Here is a 20,239-nt window from a genome sequence, read left to right as displayed (position 1 = left end):
TGCCAATGATTGTTCCTAAATCTCTCTCTTCTCTGTTCCCAAACAACGGGCGTCGGTGTGACACAAAGGTGGGCCCCGAAACTCAAGGGCAGGATTAGGGGCACATATTGTGATATACCACCCCGCAGTCCCCATGAGGCACTGGAGCTCTGGGTGAGGTATCGAGAGGGTGACGTGTCCTGCCAGGAACATCACTTATTATAATACACCCCCAGCCTTGATAAAGGGTGACTATCCAGGCCTCCATGAAGCTGCCAGTGTTTATTAGACAGGGCAAGGCTCTACTGCGCATGCGCGCTGGGCACTAAAGCACGGTCTGGGGCGTCACTGCTTTGGGGCATGCGCGTTGGGCACCACAAGCGCTCCTCGGCAAGAGGTCTCTCGTACGCATGCGCACCAGAAATCAGGGCATGCAGGATCGCTGGGATCAGCGCATGGGCGTTGGGCACTGCGAACGCTCGGTGGAGACACCTTCCCACGCATGCGCACAGCTCGAGGCGCCGAGGAGCCATCCAGCAGTGCGGCTCCGCGCATGCGCACAGCGTGCCACGAAGAGACGCTATCATGCAATGCGGGGATTTGCGCATGCGCCCTAGTGCTTTTGTGCTCTGCTGTATACCACATGCTGCTGGCTGTGCAGGAAGCAGACTCACCTTCACGGCACCTGACACATGCCCTGGGGGCGTGCTGACTCAGTGAGGGGGCCTGGCTGCTGATCATAACCGCCCTGCCCACCCCTGCAAGCTGATCACCCACCTGCCTGACCCCAGCAGGCCTCACTGGAGAGGAGCAAGAAGACCCCTGCAGCAGAGGAGCCCCCACCCCCTTACCAGAGAGGAGCATGCAGACCCCCTGCAGAGGAGCCCCCCAGCTGCAGCCAGCAGAGGTGAGCCATGCCCAGGGTGCCCCTTCACCTGCTGATGAGTGAGAAACAGTGTGTTTGTCATTCTCAATACTCAGTGAACCCTGGCAATTATCCCTACTTTTGTCTTAATCATTTGAAATGATTGCTGTGTTGGTTCAGATTTCAGGATTTCAAAAGGTTTAGAAGATACCACCATGCACTAGTTTTTGCATGTTTGTTTTACTGGCAGGACATATAATACAGTCCAGCAGTAACACAACCTGCCAGGTGGGGGCACTAGGCATGCTGCCCCCAGGAGGAGGTGGATGGATGCTTACACATGTCTAACCACTGGCAGTCGCTGCGGGTACCTCTCCAACCATCACTTGTCACTCACAATGGCACGCTAGCAAAAAGTACTGACCCTGCTCCTCATGGTAACAACCTGTCTGCGAGGGCCCCCAGATGGGACGGCAAGCAACCCCACAACTGGTTCTAGCCATAGGTCGGAGAGTGTGGGTTTCAAGGGGCGCAACACCCCTAGACTTTTTTGATATTATTAAACAGTTCCTCCACTTTTTTAGGTCGCAGTCTGCCAGACAGCGCAGCTGTCTCGTTTGCTAAAGACATCTTGGAGCCATTCAGAATGTTGACCTATGCATTGTGCACATTGCTTGCCATTGACTTTGTGGTTTGTAACTCATGTTTTCTTGCTTTCCATTTTCGGACTTTATTTTTTTTAGGCTGCCCAGCTTGAGTTCGTACCTTCCCTTGTCCAAAGCTTATTTACAGTGCCCTTCCTTTTCTGTGAAAAGGCCTATCAATCTTGTTCTTATCTCATCACATTTGCTGTGCATGCAAAGACCGAGGTCAAATGTCAGGTGCTGTCTTCCGAAAGCGCTTGTGTAGTTTTCTTGCTCTCCCTTCAAAGTTAGCAGATTTATGAGACAATATTGCTGTGTCCTGGGGCAGGAAATAGTTTTTTTTCTAGAACTCGACAACCTTTAAATGAACTGTGTAAGTATTACAGAATTAGGAACACAAACAAAGCAATTTTTTTTATTTCTGAAGTTTGTTGGAAACAAATATTTTGATATGATCAAAACAAATCATTACACTAGGTGATGCAATTTCCACACACTTTTGTCTGTGCACTGAATAGTTTTATTAAGAAAACAGTATGTCTATGCAAATGTAATTGTCATTTCAAAAGAAAATATGTTGTCAGTAACGACAGTGCAATACCACACCATGCATACTCAACTCTACGCCACTCAACTGCATTCTGCACCACTCCACTCAACTGCATTCTGCACCACTCCACTCTAAACCGCCCTGCTCTACCCTGCACCACTCTACTCTATGCCAATACACTCTTTGCCACTCTACACCACTGCACTCTTTGCCACTGCACCCTACACCACTCCAGTCTAGGCCACACCAATTTACTTTGCACAACTCCACTCTACACCACTGTACTGTACTCCAGTCTGCCATACTGCACCACTGCACTCTACGCAATACACTCCACAACAATGCACTTTACTCGGTAACACTCAACTCTATGCCCCTGCACTCTACGGCAATCCACTGTAAGTCACTCTAATCTACTCTGCACCACCGCACTCTACATCACTTTATGCCATTAGACTCTATGCCACTCTACACAACTGCACTCTACCCTGCTCCACTCTATGCGACTTCACTCTATTCTGAGACAATCCACTCTACTCCGCTGCACTCTAAGCCACTGTACTCCACTCTGCGCCACTCCACTCTGTGCCACTGCACTCTACGCCAATCTACTCTTAACCACTGCACTCTGTACATCTATCTGGTGTCCTTTTCATTGGAGATCGGTCCGTCAGAAAAGAGCTGGAGGGCCTATCTGGGTGAATCTACAGGGGGGGACGAACCTTGAGATCAGGGCTCGACAAATCCACTCGCCCGATTGCATTTGCGAGGGAGAATGGATCAGGATGAGCTATTTTTAGGTCCTACTCGCCCTTTCTGGCGAGTAGGAAGTAAAACTAACTTTTGTCCTCTGTCTTTGAAAACAGAGCAAAAGTGACAAGATAACATGATTTAAAGGCACTTTTATTGCTCACAAAGGGAATGAGCAATAAAGATGCCTTTAAATCTTGTTATCTTGTCACTTTTGCTCCGTTTTCAGAGACGGAGGTCAAGTGGGTTGCAGTCAGGTCGAGGGGATTTTCCAAGGTACTAGACCTGCAGGACTAGTACCATTTTTCGGATTTGTCGAGCTCTGGAGATGCTCGGGCACGTAGAGACACTGGTGGTCCACTTCTCCACTAGCTGTGGGGCTCAGGTGCCTTGCTGGAGACACTGTTTAGGGGATCTACTTAAAGAGGCTGCAGGCAGCGACTGGAAGTTCAGTCTGTCCAGACCCAAGGGTGGGCTGAACCCTTTGGGTCTCAGAACCCCGTGGGCATGGTCACCTCTATAGGACGTGGGCTGTGGGGCATGGGTGCAGAGGTACTTTGAGGTGATGGCTGACGGTGGTTGGCGACACATTTTTTTAGCTTTTTTTGCAGGTCTCGCTAACCCTGAAGTCCCTCGATGTGCAGGTCGGACTTCCTTGGCGTTGGTATCCGTACTGGACATAGCAAGCCATGGTTGCTGCAAGGGGTCCAGTACCCCTGGTATTGGTCCTGTGCGGCTCCAGTTGGTCCTGGCGTCGCCACACTTGGAGGGAGGATGTATCTGACCTGTAGGAGCCCGGTGACCTCTTTCTGGGCAGCTCCTGCGCCCGTAGTCCCGGTGACTGGCTGGTCAGTGAACCGGATCTTGCTTCCTCTGTGCCTGCGGCTGCAGGGAGTAGCTCCTTTACTCCAAGGGAGTTTCTCAGGCGATTGGCAAAGCACCAGCTGCCCTCCAGGTTTCTTCGAGTCTCTACAGCAGCAGGCCAAGTCTGCTTCTTCCATGACTGTCGGGGGCAGCAGGCAGGCTGGCAGGGTTGGCATCAAGTCAGTCGTTACTTCTCTGCTCCTGTGACAGCACTCTTTTTTTTTTTGTCAACTCCTTCTATTGTCTGTTGAAATCTGAACTCCTGGTATTATGGGGTCCACTAAATACTCAATTTAGGGGCGTTAAGGGGAGTGAGGGGTAGTAGCCAATAGACTACTTACCCCTGTGGTCACGACACCCACTAGATGACCACTTCCTTTGGGGAGTGGGCATCACCCTGTCCCTGAATTCCTAATTCCACCACACACAAGATGGAGGAATTCCTAACTTTTTGTTCACTTCAGGCTGCTGACACTAGAGGTGTATCCAGCTGGCAGTGCAACACGTCTCCTGCATAGCTAGTTTTCCCACCTGTCCTGGGGCCAGATGGGCTGGCATCTCCCCTGTCTGGGGAAGCATTGGGTTGCATAGCATAGGTGGCAGAGGCTTTTGAAGCCTCCTGCCCTGATATACTGATTTACCAGCCTTCCTGGAGGAGGAGGAGGTGTAAGCACCTCTCTCCAGAGCAGGCATTGTTTCTGTCCTTCAAGAGTGTGAACTCCCACCCCTGAGAGTCAGAAGCTTGTCTGTGCTGGCAGGCTGGACTGGACTAGTAGGGTTCAGGGGGTACCTTCTATGGTACCCTCTGGGTGCATGTATGAATAAATCCATCACTGGATTCAGTGTGGGTTTATTATTCTGAGGTGTTTCAGTGAAGCCATTCTGTAGCTGGAAAACTCGTTTTGACCAGTGCCCAGCACATACCTTAAGATGGCTTCCCTGTTCACTTGTAAATTCCAGCAACAGAATTAGACATCACTGTGGCATATCTGCTCATGCAGCTATGTCCTCACATATAATATACTGCACCCTACCTTAGGGCTCAAAGGACTGCTGTAGGGGCGACTTACATTTATTAGATGCAGTGACTTTGGCATAGCACACAGGAGTGTGCCAGGTCGTGTTTTCTCTCATGGTTTGCCCCATGCCACTTAGCCTGCAATGGCAGTCTGTAAAATTTGTGAGTACGTGGGGTACAGTTTACTAGGGACTTAGTGGGGTGTTAAAATCCTTAGCCAATTGTAGCACAATTAGACATCAGCTTGTTGTAGTGAAGGAGCACTGGCCCTGAAGTCTGGTTAGCAGGCCCCAGTACGCAGTCCGAGTAGAAAAACAGCATCTAGTAGCTAAAAAGGGGCAAAAAGTGGGAGGACAACTGCAACAAAAGTCCAGTTTCCTACAAGATGGGAATACAGCATTGTTTTACCATTGAATTGGATAGATACTGTTCTGTGCCTCCCTGTGATGGGTCTGGAGATTATTAAACCAGAATGAAGTCTCTCACGTATTATCCTCTCTACAGGAGACCACATTTGCAAGGGATGGAAATCAAAAGCTTAACTCCCAGTCAATCAATCAATCAGGGAATTGTAAGCGTGCTACTCACCCGTGAGGGTCTCAAGGTTCAGGTGGGGGGGAGGGGTCCACAGATCTGTTTAGCCGAAGAGCCAGGTCTTGAGGGTCTGCCTGAATGGGTTCAGGGAGGGGGCCCGTCTGATGTCTGCCGGTAGCTCGTCCCAGGTCTTGGCTGCGATGTGAGAGAAGGATCTTCTGCTTGCTCTGGCTCTGTGGATGCGTGGGGTTTCGGCCAGTGCGATGTTGGAAGATCGGAGGTTTCTTTTGAGTACGGGGAAGTTGATTCTGTCGTTGAGGTATTTGGGTCTGTTGTTGTGTATGCATTTGTAGGCGTGAGTAAGGATTTTGAAAGTGACTCTTTTCTCCACAGGGAGCCAGTGGAGACTTCATAGGTGTTGGCTGATGTGTTCGTGTCGGGGGAGGACGAGTCTGGCATCGGTGTTCTGTAGTGTCTGGAGTTTGCGGAGTAGGGACTTGTTGATGCCGGCGTAGAGTGCGTTTCCATAGCCCAGTCTGCTTGTGATGAGTGCGTGGGTGACTGTCTTCCTTCACTCAGGGGGGATCCACTTGAAGGTCTTGTGGAGGTTGCAGAGGGTGTTGAAGCAGCTGGAGGTGACGGCGTTGACCTGTTGGTTCATGTTGAGCGATGAGTTGAGTACGATGCCGAGGTTCTTGGCGTGGTCTGAGGTGGTAGGTGGTCTTCCAAGGGCAGCCATCAGGTGCTGTCCCATGCAGAAGGGGTGATACTGAGGACGAGGACTTCTGTCTTCTCAGCGTTGAGCTTCAGGCAGCTGTTGGTCATCCAGACTGCAACGTTTTGCATTCCTTTGTGGAAGTTGAGTTTGGCAGTGGTGGGGTCTTTGGTGAGGGAGAGGATGAGCTGGGTGTCGTCGGCGTAGGATACGATGTTGAGGTCGTGTTGTCGGATGATGGCTCCGAGTGGGCCATGTAGATGTTGAATAGGGTGGGGCTCAGTGATGAACCCTGTGGGACTTCGCAGGTGATTTTCGTGGGGTCGGAGAGAAAGGGTGGGAGTCTGATCCTTTGGCTTCTTCCAGTGAGGAATTATTGGATCAAGTCTAGGGCTGTTCCTTGTATGCCTGCGTTGTGTAGTCTGGCGACTAGTGTGCGGTGGGAGATGGTGTTGAAGGTCGCTGATAGGTCGAGTAGGATGAGGGCTGCGGCGTGGCCTTGGTCCAGGAGGGTGTGGATGTCATCTGTGGCGGAGAGTAGGGTGGTCTCTGTGCTGTGGTTGCTTTGGAATCCGGATTGGGACAGGTCGAGGACGGCGTTCTTTTCAATGAATCGTGTCAGTTTCCTGTTCACTGTTTTCTCTGCAACTGTGGCTGGAAAGGGGAGGAGCGAGATGGGTCAAAAGTTCTTGAGTTCGATGGGGTCAGCTGTGTGCTTCTTGAGCAGTGGTCTGACTTCTGCGCACTTCCAGTCGTCTTGGAAGGTGCCTGTTTTGAAGGTGGTGTTTGTTGATGGTGCGTTGTTGTTCGGTTGCGTTGGTGGCCGCGGCTCTGTGGTAGATGTGAGGGGGCATGGGTCGGTGGGAGCCCCCAGGTGGATGCTTTTCATGGTCATGTTGGTGTATTCGGCCGTGATCGGTGTCCAGTTGGAGATGGTGGGCTGGCTGGTGTTTCTGGGGGGCGGGCTGTCTACGGCGCTTGGTGGATGGTCGATTAAGTTGTCGTAGAGGTTTTTGGTCTTGAGGTGGAAATAGGTTCCAAACTTGTCGCAGAGGTATTGGGATTGGGTGATGTCTGTGGCTTCGCTGCGTGGATGGTGAATTCTTGAATGACACTGAAAAGTTCCTTAGAGTTGGCCAGGATTTTGTTGTGGATGAAGTTCCTCTTGGTGGCTCTAATCTGGTTGTGGTAGTCCGTCATGGAGTCCTTGTAGGTGTTGTGGTTTTCGGTTGTCTTGGTATTTTTCCAGTTCTTCTCCAGGCTTCTGCAGGTGTGTCTGGCTTCTTGGAGAGCGGTGGTGAACCAGGAGTCTTTCCCGGGGCGTTGACTGTCGGGATTGGCATTCTCTTGCTGCGGCGCTTGCGTTGGGTGCCCAGGTGTGGTTGTCTCAGGTGAGGGTGGAGTTAAGTTGCTCGTCGGTAACCTTGCTCCAGTTCCTTCGTTGTGGGTGTGGGGCTGGTTTGGGTGCCTTGGGTTTGTTGATGACGAAGTGTATGCAGTGGTGGTTGGTCCATGGGGGCTGTGTTGTGTGGCTGAATTGGACGCTGTTTCCTGCTGTGATGTTGTGGTCGAGGGTGTGTCCTGCTCTGTGGGTCGGTGTGTTGACGAGTTGTTTAAGTCCGATGCTGGCATGGTTGTCACGAAGGATAGTGGAGTTGGGGTCGCTGGGGTTGTCGAGGTGGAAGTTCAGGTCTCCAATGAGTATGTAGTTTGTTGAGGCAATGAAGTCGGTGATGGTGGGGGTGAAGGGTATTCGGGGGCCTGGGGATCTGTAGACAAGGGTTCCTCTGAGTGTGGCTTTGGGGGTAGTCTGGATCTGGAAGTGCAGGTGTTCGGCGGAGGGGAAGGTTTCCCTGGAGGTGGTGAGGCGGAGGTTGCTCTTGTGGGCAATGGCGGGGCCCCCTCCTGGGTGGTTGGGGAGGTCTTTCCTCTGGATCTTGTATCCGTCTGGGATGGCGTTGCTGATGTCGGGGGCAGAAGATGCTTTGGTCCAGGTCTCGTGAAGAACGCGATGTCAGGAGAGAGAGAGTCGAGTAGGTTCCAGATTTCCATGGCGTGTTTGTGTATGGAGCGTACGTTGAGGAGGATGCATTTTAGGGTGTTGGCGGTGCTGGCATCAGTGGTGTTGGAGGCCGCTGTGGGGTGAGGGTCTGGCGGCAGTGGAGGCAGGAGGACTGGCCGTGGGTCGTGTTCAGCGAGGCCTGTTGGCATTCTCTAAGTCTTCCAGGGTTGAGTGCGATGAGTGTGGTGGTGTCGTAGCGATGGGTAGTGGGAGGTCCAGGGTTCCTGGCGCTGGCCGCGGTCGGGTCGCGCTCTGACGGGGTTGCCTTTGGCACGCCTTCGGCACAACCGGGCTTCTATGAATGATATCCGATCTCAGTTTGAAATCCTGAAGTGAACTCTCACCGGGCGCTCTTACTACGTATTTCAGTAACTGACGTCCGAGCAAAGGATGGAATCCAGGCGGGAGATTGCAGGAGGCCCTCTTTACCACATATTCCTGAGATTGAGCATGAAGTGCAACGACGGAATGTAGGAACAGGACCTCTTAATGTTATTATCTATGAATTACCTCCTAGCACAGGTTGGAATCCAGGAGCAGTTAGGGTAAGAGAGGGCAAAATTGCACCGGGTTTTGTGCCTGTTAAACTAAAGAGAAAGAAAACTAAACGCTAATGACTAAACTGACACTAAAATTATTTTGATATATTCTAATATTTTATTGTTTTTTTATATCAACTTTTTTATAGAAAATATTTTTTGTCTTATTATAACTTAGTACATACAAAAATCCATTACATATAACACAATATATGTGAATAATGACAAACAGTCCAATTAATTTATAAAATACAGAAGTGCATTCCCATTTCACTTTGAACCGCGCGAAAGCGCAGTCTCGTCAGAGACCTATTGTGAGCGACTCTGCTTTCCAGGAGAGGGGACAGGAGCTGGCCGCGCGCTCGGAATTGAGCGGGCCACGCGCACGCGAACGCGCTCGCTGTGGCCAGCTCCTGTCTCCTCTCCTGGAAAGCTCCAAGACCCACGCATGCGCACACACAGAGAGACAGTCCCCACTGTCTGCTCTCCCCATGCGCACACACACAGAGACACAGTCCCCATGTCTGCTCTCCCCTCTAGCAGCCATACCCAGCCCTTTTAAACTTACCAGGCCAATCTTGGGGGACTCCGCTCTCGGCACGCGGCAGAAGCAGGCACCGGGCATGTGCTTCGTGCCCCCTCCGCAAAGTTCACGTTGTGGCTCTTGCCAGCTCCTTTCCAGGTGCTCCCCCTTGGTCAAGGGAGCCCCGCAACACTTGCGCAACCACCTGCTGGCGGTCCCGGGGCTCTCCACCGCTCACAGGAGCCCCGAGCCGCGAGACGCATTTACTCCGCCTGCCTCCTCTTCCGGTCCGGACCCGGCCCCGCCCCCGTCACAGGCGACCTTGCCTGACTTCCGGTGCGGCGGGATTCCGGGGGCATTTTCTGCACTATTCATCCGCCCATCTATGCGTGTCTGTCGGTTTTTCTTTCAGTCTGTTCCCCGATTCCCCTGCAACCCTCCGCCTGTCTGTCCAACCAACCGTCAGACTGCAAGAGTAATGACCGGGCTAAAGGAAGGAGAAAGGGTGAAGAATCGGAAAGATTGGAACTGAAATAACAAGCCAAAAGCTTAAATTCTGGAGTATGAAAACACTAGGAGAAACTCAAAGCGTTCTGATGCTCTGAAGGCAGAAAGAACCTCCCTTAAATAGGCCTCAGCCAGGAAGAGGAAACAGAATCACATGGATCCCTCCATAATAGTTTGGGTTGAAATGTGAGTTGGAATGGTGGCGCCATTTTGGATTTGGAAAATACATAGACTTCCAGAATCCCTACTGACGGATTCTGGGACAATTTGGGCAGGAAAATGGCCCCAAGGAACTGTCTGGACCCCCTATCGCTAGGAGAGCTCTCTGGAGAGCGGGTGCAGGAGACCAAGCGCGAGATAAGTGTGGGATAGGGAATCGCTGACACGCCAGTGCTGCTGTGTGAGTGTAGGCAATGCATTTCACCACGCATGCTTCAGCCAAGGGGATTGTGCATGGCTAAGGCAGCCCAACAGACCATTTATTTCAGGGCTTTGCAGGCAACAAGTTGTAGGGTGAACTTTCAGGGTACACTCTTGCATTTTGAGTCCAGCCCAGGCCATAACCTTTCATCAACCTGGTGCCCACTGCCCTTTTCCTCTCCCAGCTCCTCAGCCTGGCAGCTGGCAGAGGCAAGAAAAGCCAGCACATTCAGGGAACAGAGGCAGGAAAACGAGCACAAACAGGGAACAGAGGCAAGAAAAACGATCACAACCAGGGAACAGAGGCAAGAAAAACAAGCACAATCAGGGGCAGAAGGCAAGAAAACGGGCACAATCAGGGACCAGAGGCAAGAAAAACGAGCACAACCAGGGAACAGAGGCAAGAAAAAACGAGCACAACCAAGGAACAGAGGCAAGAAAAACGAGCACAACCAGGGGGCACAGGCAAGAAAAGCGAGCACAACCAGAGAACAGAGGCAAGAAAAATGAGCACAGTCAGGGAACAGAGGCAAGAAAAGCGAGCACAACCAGGGAACAGAGGCAAGACAAGAAAAACAAGCACAACCAGGGAACAGAGGCAAGAAAAAAACGATCACAATCAGGGGGCAGAAGGCAAGAAAAACGAGCACAACCAGGGAACAGATGCTAGGAGCCTATGAAGTGTTCACATATGTTGAAATCAAGCATTCATTCTCGATTATGTCTGCACCCAAGCATCCTTTTACTCCTTAGACTGAGGCTACCAATTTGGTCAATTGCTCTGTCTTCCATTTTGCTCACAGAACTGAAAAGCCTGAGGCAGAAGAATTGACATTGGCGCCTTACCTCACCAATGACTGGCGTTATTTTGTCTTAGAGACCATTTGCTCCTACGTTTGTATGCCAGGATGCATTTAGCCTGAAACGATTTCCCACATTTTAGACATTGAATTTTATGACTCCTTGTCAAAACAAAACGGCGCTCTGCACTTTACTACAACAACCTTCAGTGTATCCACAAAGGAAGAGAATCCGAGACGAAGCTGGTAAGGTAGAGTGACCGCATTATTTAGATTGGAGTGTAGGAAAGAACGGACACATTGGCAACAAAAACTGCCTTGACTGGGCTCCCACTGCAGCCTGAGGTCACCGAGGCTCGAGACCTCATCCTAATGAGTGGGACGTCCAATTTAAATTCATAATGCCATTGTTTGTCAGGCGCAAGGTCAGGTGGGGCTTCAAGGCCGCCTCCATTTTGAAATCTAGAGGCTTCGCTACCGGGGCAAAACCGGCTTACATTATAAAGTACTTTGAAATAAAACGCTCCGGCGAGACAGAGTTTATCGCAACATTTTTTAGAATCCTAAAACACACAAAGCCGTTCGTTGCTCTGTGAAACCGGCTGAATGTGTGTCAAGGCTGCAATTGCATGGCCTTGTATGTGCTTTGAGTCACATTCCTCTGCAGCCAGAAGCATGAATAATTATCATAAAGAATACCTTAAAGTAGGCTTATCAAAATAAATGCAGCACGCTCGATGGTAGCACAATCTCAAGCTGTCTCAGAAGCGATAAGGAACAAGCGCTCACCATTTGCACCATGTTTCCCCGAGGTCAAGCAGAAATGGATCGGAGAAACGCCCCGTCATTTTCAGACTGGGGGCGTGTTTTTCTTCCTGTGACAAGCTTTGGAAGGTCTTGTCGGATATGGGGCTTCCGTGTCACCTCTTGCAGATGGTTGTTAGACTCCACGAGGACAATTATGCCAGAATCCGTTGGGGGAGCCAGGGCCAGTTAACAGAGAGGGTGCCAGTTAGCAGAGGGGTTCGCCAGGGCTGTGTGATGGCCCCGACATTGTTCTCCCTCTTTATCAATGGGGTGGTAGACCATTTGAGGGAGGAACCTGCCGATGCCCCAGTCCTGGCCGGGGAAAAAAACCCTACCCTACTCTTTGCGGACGACACCCTCCTAATGTCCAAAACCCCATCGGGTTTGCAGAAACTCCTCGACTGCTTTAGTTCATTTTGCAATGAACGTGGGCTAACTGTAAATACTGCAAAAACAAAACTGATGGTGTTATCCTCTAAAAAAAAAAAGCCAGGAAGATTAACCTTACCCTAAACGGGTCAGTACTAGAGGTGGTGGAAGAGTTTGACTACCTGGGAGTCAGGTTGAGTAATAATATGAAATGGGACTCCCACGTAGCACAAATGCTTTTAAACCTAAAAAGAGTCTCAGGAATTATCCTAAGGAACCAACGGTTGTCCATCAGTAGGCCAATAGCTGCAACCCTTGCGGTCTACGAAGGAAAGGCACTGGCCTCTGCGGTCTATGGCTCAGAACTGTGGGGGTGTGAGAATGTAAGGGATTTGATAATGGCCGAGAATAAGTTTGTGAGAGATTTGGTCTCACTTCCTCTATCAACCCCATTGAAACCCCTGTTTATCGACATGGGCAAGCGATCAATTGCAGACAAAGTATGCCTCCGCCCTTTACTGTTTTGGGTGCGACTGAGAAGGACACCTGAATTATCAAAATATGCCTTGGTATTGGATGAGCTGATTGCCCTGAATGTCTCAAATAAGATAAAATGGCTAAACAATCTGAGACAGTTGGTCGTGAGCTTAGGAATGGTTGAATTCTGGAACTCCCAGTCCCCGCCCAATAAACAAATTGTTAAGAAAATATGTTGGGAGTGGGTTGACTCAGAGGAATTAACAAGCACAAAGTGGGGGCAGTTGATGAACCAATTCCTTGAGCATGAGCCAATGAGGAGGTTAGTGACCTTTTTGGACTACATACAAATCCCAAGAGACAGATCCCTCTTCCTGAAGATGAGATATGGTATACTCCCCCTTAAGAAGTTCACAGAGGGGTGGAAAGGAGTGAGGGACTACGATCTCACTTGCCCTGGCTGCCCATGTAAGAAAGAATCCCTGCCACATTTCCTGTTTGCTTGTAAGGCTTATAAGCTTCCTAGAGCAAGATGGTTGAAACCTGTGTGCAGGGAAATGGGCGTCAGAGATTTTAGGATTGTGCTGCGTATTTTTTTATCTGATACTACATCACTGTATATTGTTTGTGGGATTGCAAAGTACTTGGCCAGTGCTTGGTTTATTCGGTCTAAATTGTTATGTAATATCCAAAACTAAATGCCCACCCTTTGAGATGATTGAATTTTATAGGAATGCACCTTCTCTGTAATAATTTTAATTGTAAATAGTTTTTAAAGTCTTTTTAAGAGATGACGAATGTAATACTTGTAAATTGGTTTTATGTATATCGATGTTCGTACTTTTATGATATGAAACATATTGAATAAAGTATTACAACAACAACAACAAAGGAAGAGAATCCGAGACGAAGCTGGTAAGGTAGAGTGACCGCATTATTTAGATTAGAGTGTAGAAAATAAAGAACACATTGGCAACAAAAACTGCCATGACTGGGCTCCCACTGCAGCCTGAGGTCACCGAGGCTCGAGACCTCGTCCTAATGAGTGGGACGTCCAATTTAAATTCATTACGCCATTGTTTGTCAGGCGCGAGGTCAGGTGGGGCTTCAAGGCCGCCTCCATTTTGAAATCTGGAGGCTTCGCTACCGGGCAAAACCGGCTTATATTATAAAGTACTTTGAAATAAAACGCTCCGGCGAGACAGAGTTTATCGCAACATTTTTTAGAATCCTAAAACACACAAAGCCATTCGTTGCTCTGTGAAACCGGCTGAATGTGTGTCAAGGCTGCAATTGCATGGCCCTGTATGTGCTTTGAGTCACATTCCTCTGCAGCCAGAAGTATGAATAATTATCATAAAGAATACCTTAAAGTAGGCTTATCAAAATAAATGCAGCGCGCTCGATGGTTGCACAGTCTCAAGCTGTCTCAGAAGCGATAAGGAACAAGCGCTCGCCATTTGCACCATGTTTCTCCGAGGTCAAGCAGAAATGGATCAGAGAAACGCCCCGTCATTTTCAGACTGGGGGCGTGTTTTTCTTTCTCTCCTCTTCCCATTGGCTGGAATGTAAACAACAGGCGTGTTTTGACTTGTTGTTGTTTACATTCCAGCCAATGGGAGGAGGAGAGAAAGAAACGAAAAAACACACCCCTCAATCTGAAAAAGACGGGGCTTAAATTGAAAGACAAACCTCTTCTCCAATGGCTGGCCGCCGTTTAGGAAGCCAGCCAATGGAGAAGAGGGGCGGGTTTAAGCCCCATACTAAGAAACATAAAATCTCGCCAGCGAGACTGCCCAAGCGCAGCCTTCGCTAGCCGAGACCTAACAACACAAATTTAGCTAAAAACCTTTGTGAAATTGGACTATGAACACGTCCGGGACTTGGCGCTTACCATTTTAATTGCAGCTTTGGCGCTGCATCTTCCTGTGCCTTTCTATCGCTAGCAGCACGTCACAACAGTCTGCGGTAACTATGTTGTTTCTGCTTACATTTCACATGCGTTACTTAATCAGGCATTCCCTATAAGTGTTTGAATGTTTGCTTTTTCCAGAATGTTGTTACTTTATTTTTCCAGGCAGTATATTACTCTTATCTCCCCTCTCTCATAACCTATTTCCCATTGACTTGTTCTTCAGCACTGCAAGGTCATACCAATGCCAATAGCGCTATGCAAATATAATCACACCACTGCAAGTAAAAAAACAAAAGTAAAAAACATTGTCATTTTCGACGCCAACAGCTCTAACTTGAAAATATTTGCGAGACCTATTGCATTGCAAATGCTTGTTTTTGGGGGGGTTTTATATAGCGCAAACTCGACCCAAAAGTATCCAAGCGCTTTACATGAGCATCAGTTGCGTTACAGACGACACATTCATTTTGTTTGGCACGGGGAGATTAAGTGATTTGCCCAAAATCACAGGATGTTGAGTGGCCCTTCTGAGACTCGAAACTGGTTTCCCAGCTTCAAGGTCGGCCACTCTAGACATTAGATCATTGAATAACCTTCCCCATAAATTACCTAAAAAAAACCAATATCTAGGGGGATAAAATGTAGCTGGAAATAATGGAATGTGCAAAGATGGAAAACAGAGAGGAGCACAAATATAACATTTTAATATGGTATTTAAATAGAAAAATATATAAAATATTAAAACTCTGGAGGGCACTCGGAGACTCTAATGCACGTCATTTGCATCTGTGCCTTTTTAATGCCACTTAGAAGGTTTTGAATGCGGCCAGTTTTTCTGCAATTAAATTTGAGAACATGTCATGATGCCATTGCTGCCTGCCAATCTGGGAAACTCCACCCACTATTTGCAGTGTATATGCCCGGCAGTCAAACACTTGAATGACACAAGCAGCATTGCCCGGTTCAAGACCTCAGATGCGTCTGGACCTCGAAAGTACAAATGGAACCATCAATCAATGATACATTTACTAATTTGTTAATAATTGTACTCCATCCATTTGACTGATTAGTATTTTTAGAATGTAACTGTATTAATTGAATCTTAAGTATAAATATTGGATCTTTAACTTCAAACACACCTTACACACTGCACAAACCACACACGCCTTACACACTGCATGAACCACACACCTTACACACTGCACAAACCACACATGACTTACACATTGCATGAACCACACACACCTTACACACTGCACAAACCACACACGACTTACACACTGCATGAACCACACACACCTTACACACTGCATGAACCACACAAGCCTTACACACTGCATGAACCACACATGCCTTAAAAACTGCACAAACCAAACACGCCTTACACACTGCATGAACCACACACGCCTTACACACTGCACAAACCAAACACGCCTTACACACTGCATGAACCACACACGCCTTACACACTGCACAAACCAAACACACCTTACACATTGCATGAACCACACACGCCTTACACACTGCACAAACCAAACACGCCTTACACACTGCATGAACCACACACGCCTTACACACTGCACAAACCAAACACACCTTACACATTGCATGAACCACACATGGCTTACACACTGCACAAACCAAACACGCCTTGCATAAACCACACATGCCTTACACACTGCACACACCAAACACGCCTTACACACTGCATGAACCACACACGCCTTACACACTGCACAAACATGCCTTACACACAGAATGAACCACACACACTTTACACACTGAACATACCACACTCGCCTTACATACTGCACAAACCAAACACGCCTTACACACAACCCCTATGCACTCAATGCTATAAATATGGCTATTCCTTGGACCAGAGAGCTCCATGTGAGAGATAGTCATTAGAGAGGTATATTCTAGGATGAAAGAAATTGTGCTCAGCATACATCAGAGTTCAGTGCGTGAAGCCGCTCAGTGACTCATGCACATGTATCTTCCACTTCCAGGTCACCGGCCATGACGCATTCTCGTGTTTCTCCCAAGAGGAGTGGGAGCTCTTACAGAAGTGGCAGAAGGAACTCTATGAGAACGTGCTGAAGGAGATCGACCAGGCCCTGGTCTCCCTGGGTAAAGTCACTTTACATTGTTAACCATTCCTCAGAGCTGTGGGAGTCAAGTGGGAGCTGCTCGTCACTTTGTGTCCCCAGACCAAGGGCTTGATATTCTGGCTTTGACTTGTCCTATTGAACTGTGAGATTGTACTGTATTCATGCTGTAAACACAAGTGATATGATTTGGTGGAGGAAGTTTGGAATCTGATGCATAAAAGCAGAAATAAAATGAATATGAGATTGTGAAGTGTCAGGAGAGGCCTGCAGTCAGCTCTTCCTTGCAGCCAATGATCGAGCAGGTGAAGGGCATGGCGTCCGTACCCTGGTGAATGCACAGGGATCGACAGGGTGAACCCTTGGTCCTCCGTGGGTGATCTCTTTCAACTGCAGACACAGAAACATGTGATCTTCTTGTGTGGAACACATAAACATGTGATCCTCTGGTGTCTGCTCACCGAAGGAGTGTAGAAAGTGATGTCTGTGGCCTATGGAGGCTGAGAGACGGTCCTGGTCTCAATGCAGGGAACTGTGACTCCCACAAGCGCGCGCACACACACACACCCACTGACTCTCTTTCTCTATCTCTCTTTCTCTCTCTCTCTCCATGCCTTTCTTTCTTAATCCAATATCTTTTGTTTAACCTGCAGTTTGTGATATGTCGTCAGTCTCACTGCATTCTCCCTTTCTGTCTATTTCACACACCCTCTGCCGCTCACCCCTTCTTTCTCTCTCCCCCGCTTTCTCTCTCTCTCACACACACATTCTTTCACTCTTTCTCACACACAAACATACTCTTTCTCTTACTCTCTCTTTTTATCTGTCTGTCTCTCTCTCCCATGAAGGAAGTGACTCGATCCCGGGTCACTCGCGACCACCTCTCAGCCTTCCATACAAATGAAGAGTCTGTCAGAAAGTAGAGAATTCAAACCAAGTATATTTATTCAGGTACACTAGAGTGGAGCCCAGTCTGCCCAGTGTCTGGGGATTGCTGCAGAGGGACTGACATCAGCAAGCATGGTGATACATTATTTACGATGATTCAGAACCAATGAAGGCACGCCCAGACTGGAAATTTCTAGATGGAGGCAGCTACACAAAGGAGGTACAAAAGTCGAAGTTTCGATGCTATGACCGGGCACGCAGTATCTCTATGCCAAGGTCGTTCTGCCTGTGCCCATCGCTGGACTAGCGGAAGCAGGCCACTATCTAGTGGTAATGGTATGCGTTAATGGGACCAGTGTATTCATTAGTACAGCAAGACCGAACCTTGAAGAAAACGAAAATTACCAAGGCTGCTTCTCGGAAAGATAGAGAAAAGCTACTTTTGATCATTGCTCAAAATGGCAGCCAAACATAAAATGGTGCTGCAAATGCGAACTTATGCAAACAATATATGTAAACAACACAGCTAAAGCATTTTTATTCTAACACCCACCCACACACTCTCTTTCTTTGTTTCTCTCACACACAAACACTCTTTCTTTCACTCACTTACTCACTCACTCTTTCTATCGGTCTGTCTCTCCCTCCCTCCCTCTGTTTTATTTACTGCATTGTCTGTGGCCCTAACTGGAGTCTGAGACGTCCCCATTTTTTGTGCAGGGAACTGTGACTCTCTTTCACTCTGTGTCTCTCACACACCCTATTTCTCCTGCCCCTCTCCACCTTTCCACCTCTCTCGCTCTCTTACTCCAATGTCTTCTGGTTTTACCTGTAGTCTAATATGTGTCCTCACTTTATGGATCCGCGCACACATGGTGAAGGAGGTTACTAATTCTCTTAGTCCGAGACGTGGAGGGCCCAGGGTACTCTTTGTGTCAGGTTTTTGTTCTTATTTGCAAATGACCCACTTCACAACATGGCACATCAAGGTTTTATTTGATAATGAAGGAGGTGTGGCCTTCTCTCAGTTTAGACTGACACAATTTCCGTTGCTTCCTCTGTTCCACTGTCTCCATTTATTTTTGTACCTTAAACTTTGCTTTCTTTTGGTCAAATCACTAATTTTCACTCCCTTTTTTCTCCTGCTTTTTCACTGTTCTATGGTATGACCTTTGTATTTATCTCCTTAATTTAATTTAATTTATTACATTTATAAAGCGCCTGACTCACCCCACATGGGGTATCTCCGCGCTAAGGACCAATTTTTACAACAGCACTGGGAAGAGAAAGGTTAAAACAGCTGAGTCTTAAGTTTTTTCGGAAAAGACAAGTAGTTAGTTTCATGCCGAAGATCTAATGGCAGTTGATTCCACAATTTGGGGGCCAAATAGGAGAAGGATTTACCTCCCAATCTAATACGAGGAATAGTGAGCAGACTTTTGCCTTCAGATCGAAGTGAGCTCATCGGGGAATATCTAACTAGTTTTTCTGTCAGATATGCTGGGCCCATAGAATTAAGGCCTTTAAACACCAGGCAGCCACTTTGAAACTTGCGGACAGGAAGCCAATGTAGGCTGTGCAAGAGAGGGAGGGAAGGAGCACGATAAGGAGCGCTGGTCACCAGGCGGGCCGCAGTATTCTGCACCACCTGCAAGCTTTGTAGGTCAGAGTCCTTAGCGGATATCAGCAAAGCATTGCTAAAATCCAATTGCCTCAGGACCAAAGCGTGAATTAGTGTCCTGCGAGTTCTCACCGGCAGAAAGTGAAAAATCTTCCGAAGCAGACTCAAAGCATGGAAACAAGATCTTTCGGCTGCAGCGATGTGACCCTCTAAGTTGAGGTCTCTGTTGACTAGAACTCCTAGATCTTTTACCACAGTCGTTGGGGTGGAGCAGCACCCGATTCTTCAGGCCACCATCCAGGAGACCATCTCGAGATGGCATCCTTAAACAGCATGATCTCTTGTTTTCCCGGTGTTCAATTGCAGAAAGTTTCTTTACATCCAAAGGGTGATGGTTTTCATCCCTTTGGAAAACACGTTCTGAACATCAGGGGTAAATTTGTTATAAGTAAAGATCAGCTGAGTATCATCTGCGTAGGAGATTGGGAGGAACCCAATTTTCCTAAGCAGAGCAGCCAGTGGGGCAACATAGACATTAAACAAAGATGGACTAAGACAGGAGCCCTGTGGCAAACCTTTCGTTACATGACTGAGTTTAGATTGGAATGGGCCTAGATTAACTGTTTGGGTCCTGTCGGTGAGAAAGTCCTGTATCCACTTCAGAGCTAGGCCTTGGACTCCTATACGACAGAGTCTGTCTACTAGGATTTGGTGAGATATAGTGTCGAACGCGGCGGACAGGTCAAGCAGTATCAAAATCACTGCCTGACCTGCATCCGCCAGCATTCGTATATTATCAGTAACCTTCACCAAGGCCAGTTCGGTGCTATACTTTGGTCGGAACCCGGATTGGGAATAATCCAAACAGTTGGAGGATTCCAAAAAGGCCGACAGATGTGTCTCTCCAAAAGTTTACTATATAGGGGGAGCAAGGAGATGGGGCGGTAGTTGTTAATGACATCAGAGGCCAACTTCGTGTTTTCAGGGATAGGCATTTTTTGGGCTGCTCTCCAAGCTTTAGGCAGTTTACCCTCTATGACGGAATGGTTTAGAACAGAGCAGATAGGTTCAGCTAATTCTTCTGCCAATTTCTTAGCAAACTTTGCAGGAATTAAATCAGTGGGAGAACCTGATTTAACGGAATTTAATAGTTGTATAGTGTCTTGGGCTGTAAGCAGGGGAAATTCTTTTAAGACACCCTGATCCTCCGGCTCGGATAGTTGGTTGATATCAGCATCATCTTTATGCGTTGGGGATGAGACTATTTTGCTATAAATATCT

At 48.2% G+C, this 20,239-nt stretch overlaps 1 protein-coding gene across 1 annotated transcript in view; it reads left to right on the top strand.

Annotated features, from left to right (window-relative positions):
* The first annotated feature begins 623 nt into the window (after positions 1 to 623).
* The window catches only part of LOC147663364 (uncharacterized), a 103,373-nt gene continuing 83,757 nt past the window's right edge, over positions 624 to 20,239 (top strand). Inside the window, exons 1-2 of the mRNA XM_086950498.1 lie at positions 624 to 886; positions 16,351 to 16,471. Coding sequence (XP_086806624.1) covers positions 842 to 886; positions 16,351 to 16,471 — 166 coding nt within the window. The 5' untranslated portion in view covers positions 624 to 841. The remainder of the gene's footprint in view (positions 887 to 16,350; positions 16,472 to 20,239) is intronic.

Source organism: Lissotriton vulgaris, unplaced genomic scaffold (assembly GCF_964263255.1).
Source record: "Lissotriton vulgaris unplaced genomic scaffold, aLisVul1.2 SCAFFOLD_388, whole genome shotgun sequence".
Lineage (NCBI taxonomy): Eukaryota > Metazoa > Chordata > Amphibia > Caudata > Salamandridae > Lissotriton > Lissotriton vulgaris.
Note: the sequence above shows the minus strand (reverse complement) of the source record. Positions and strands in the feature narration are given on the sequence as shown.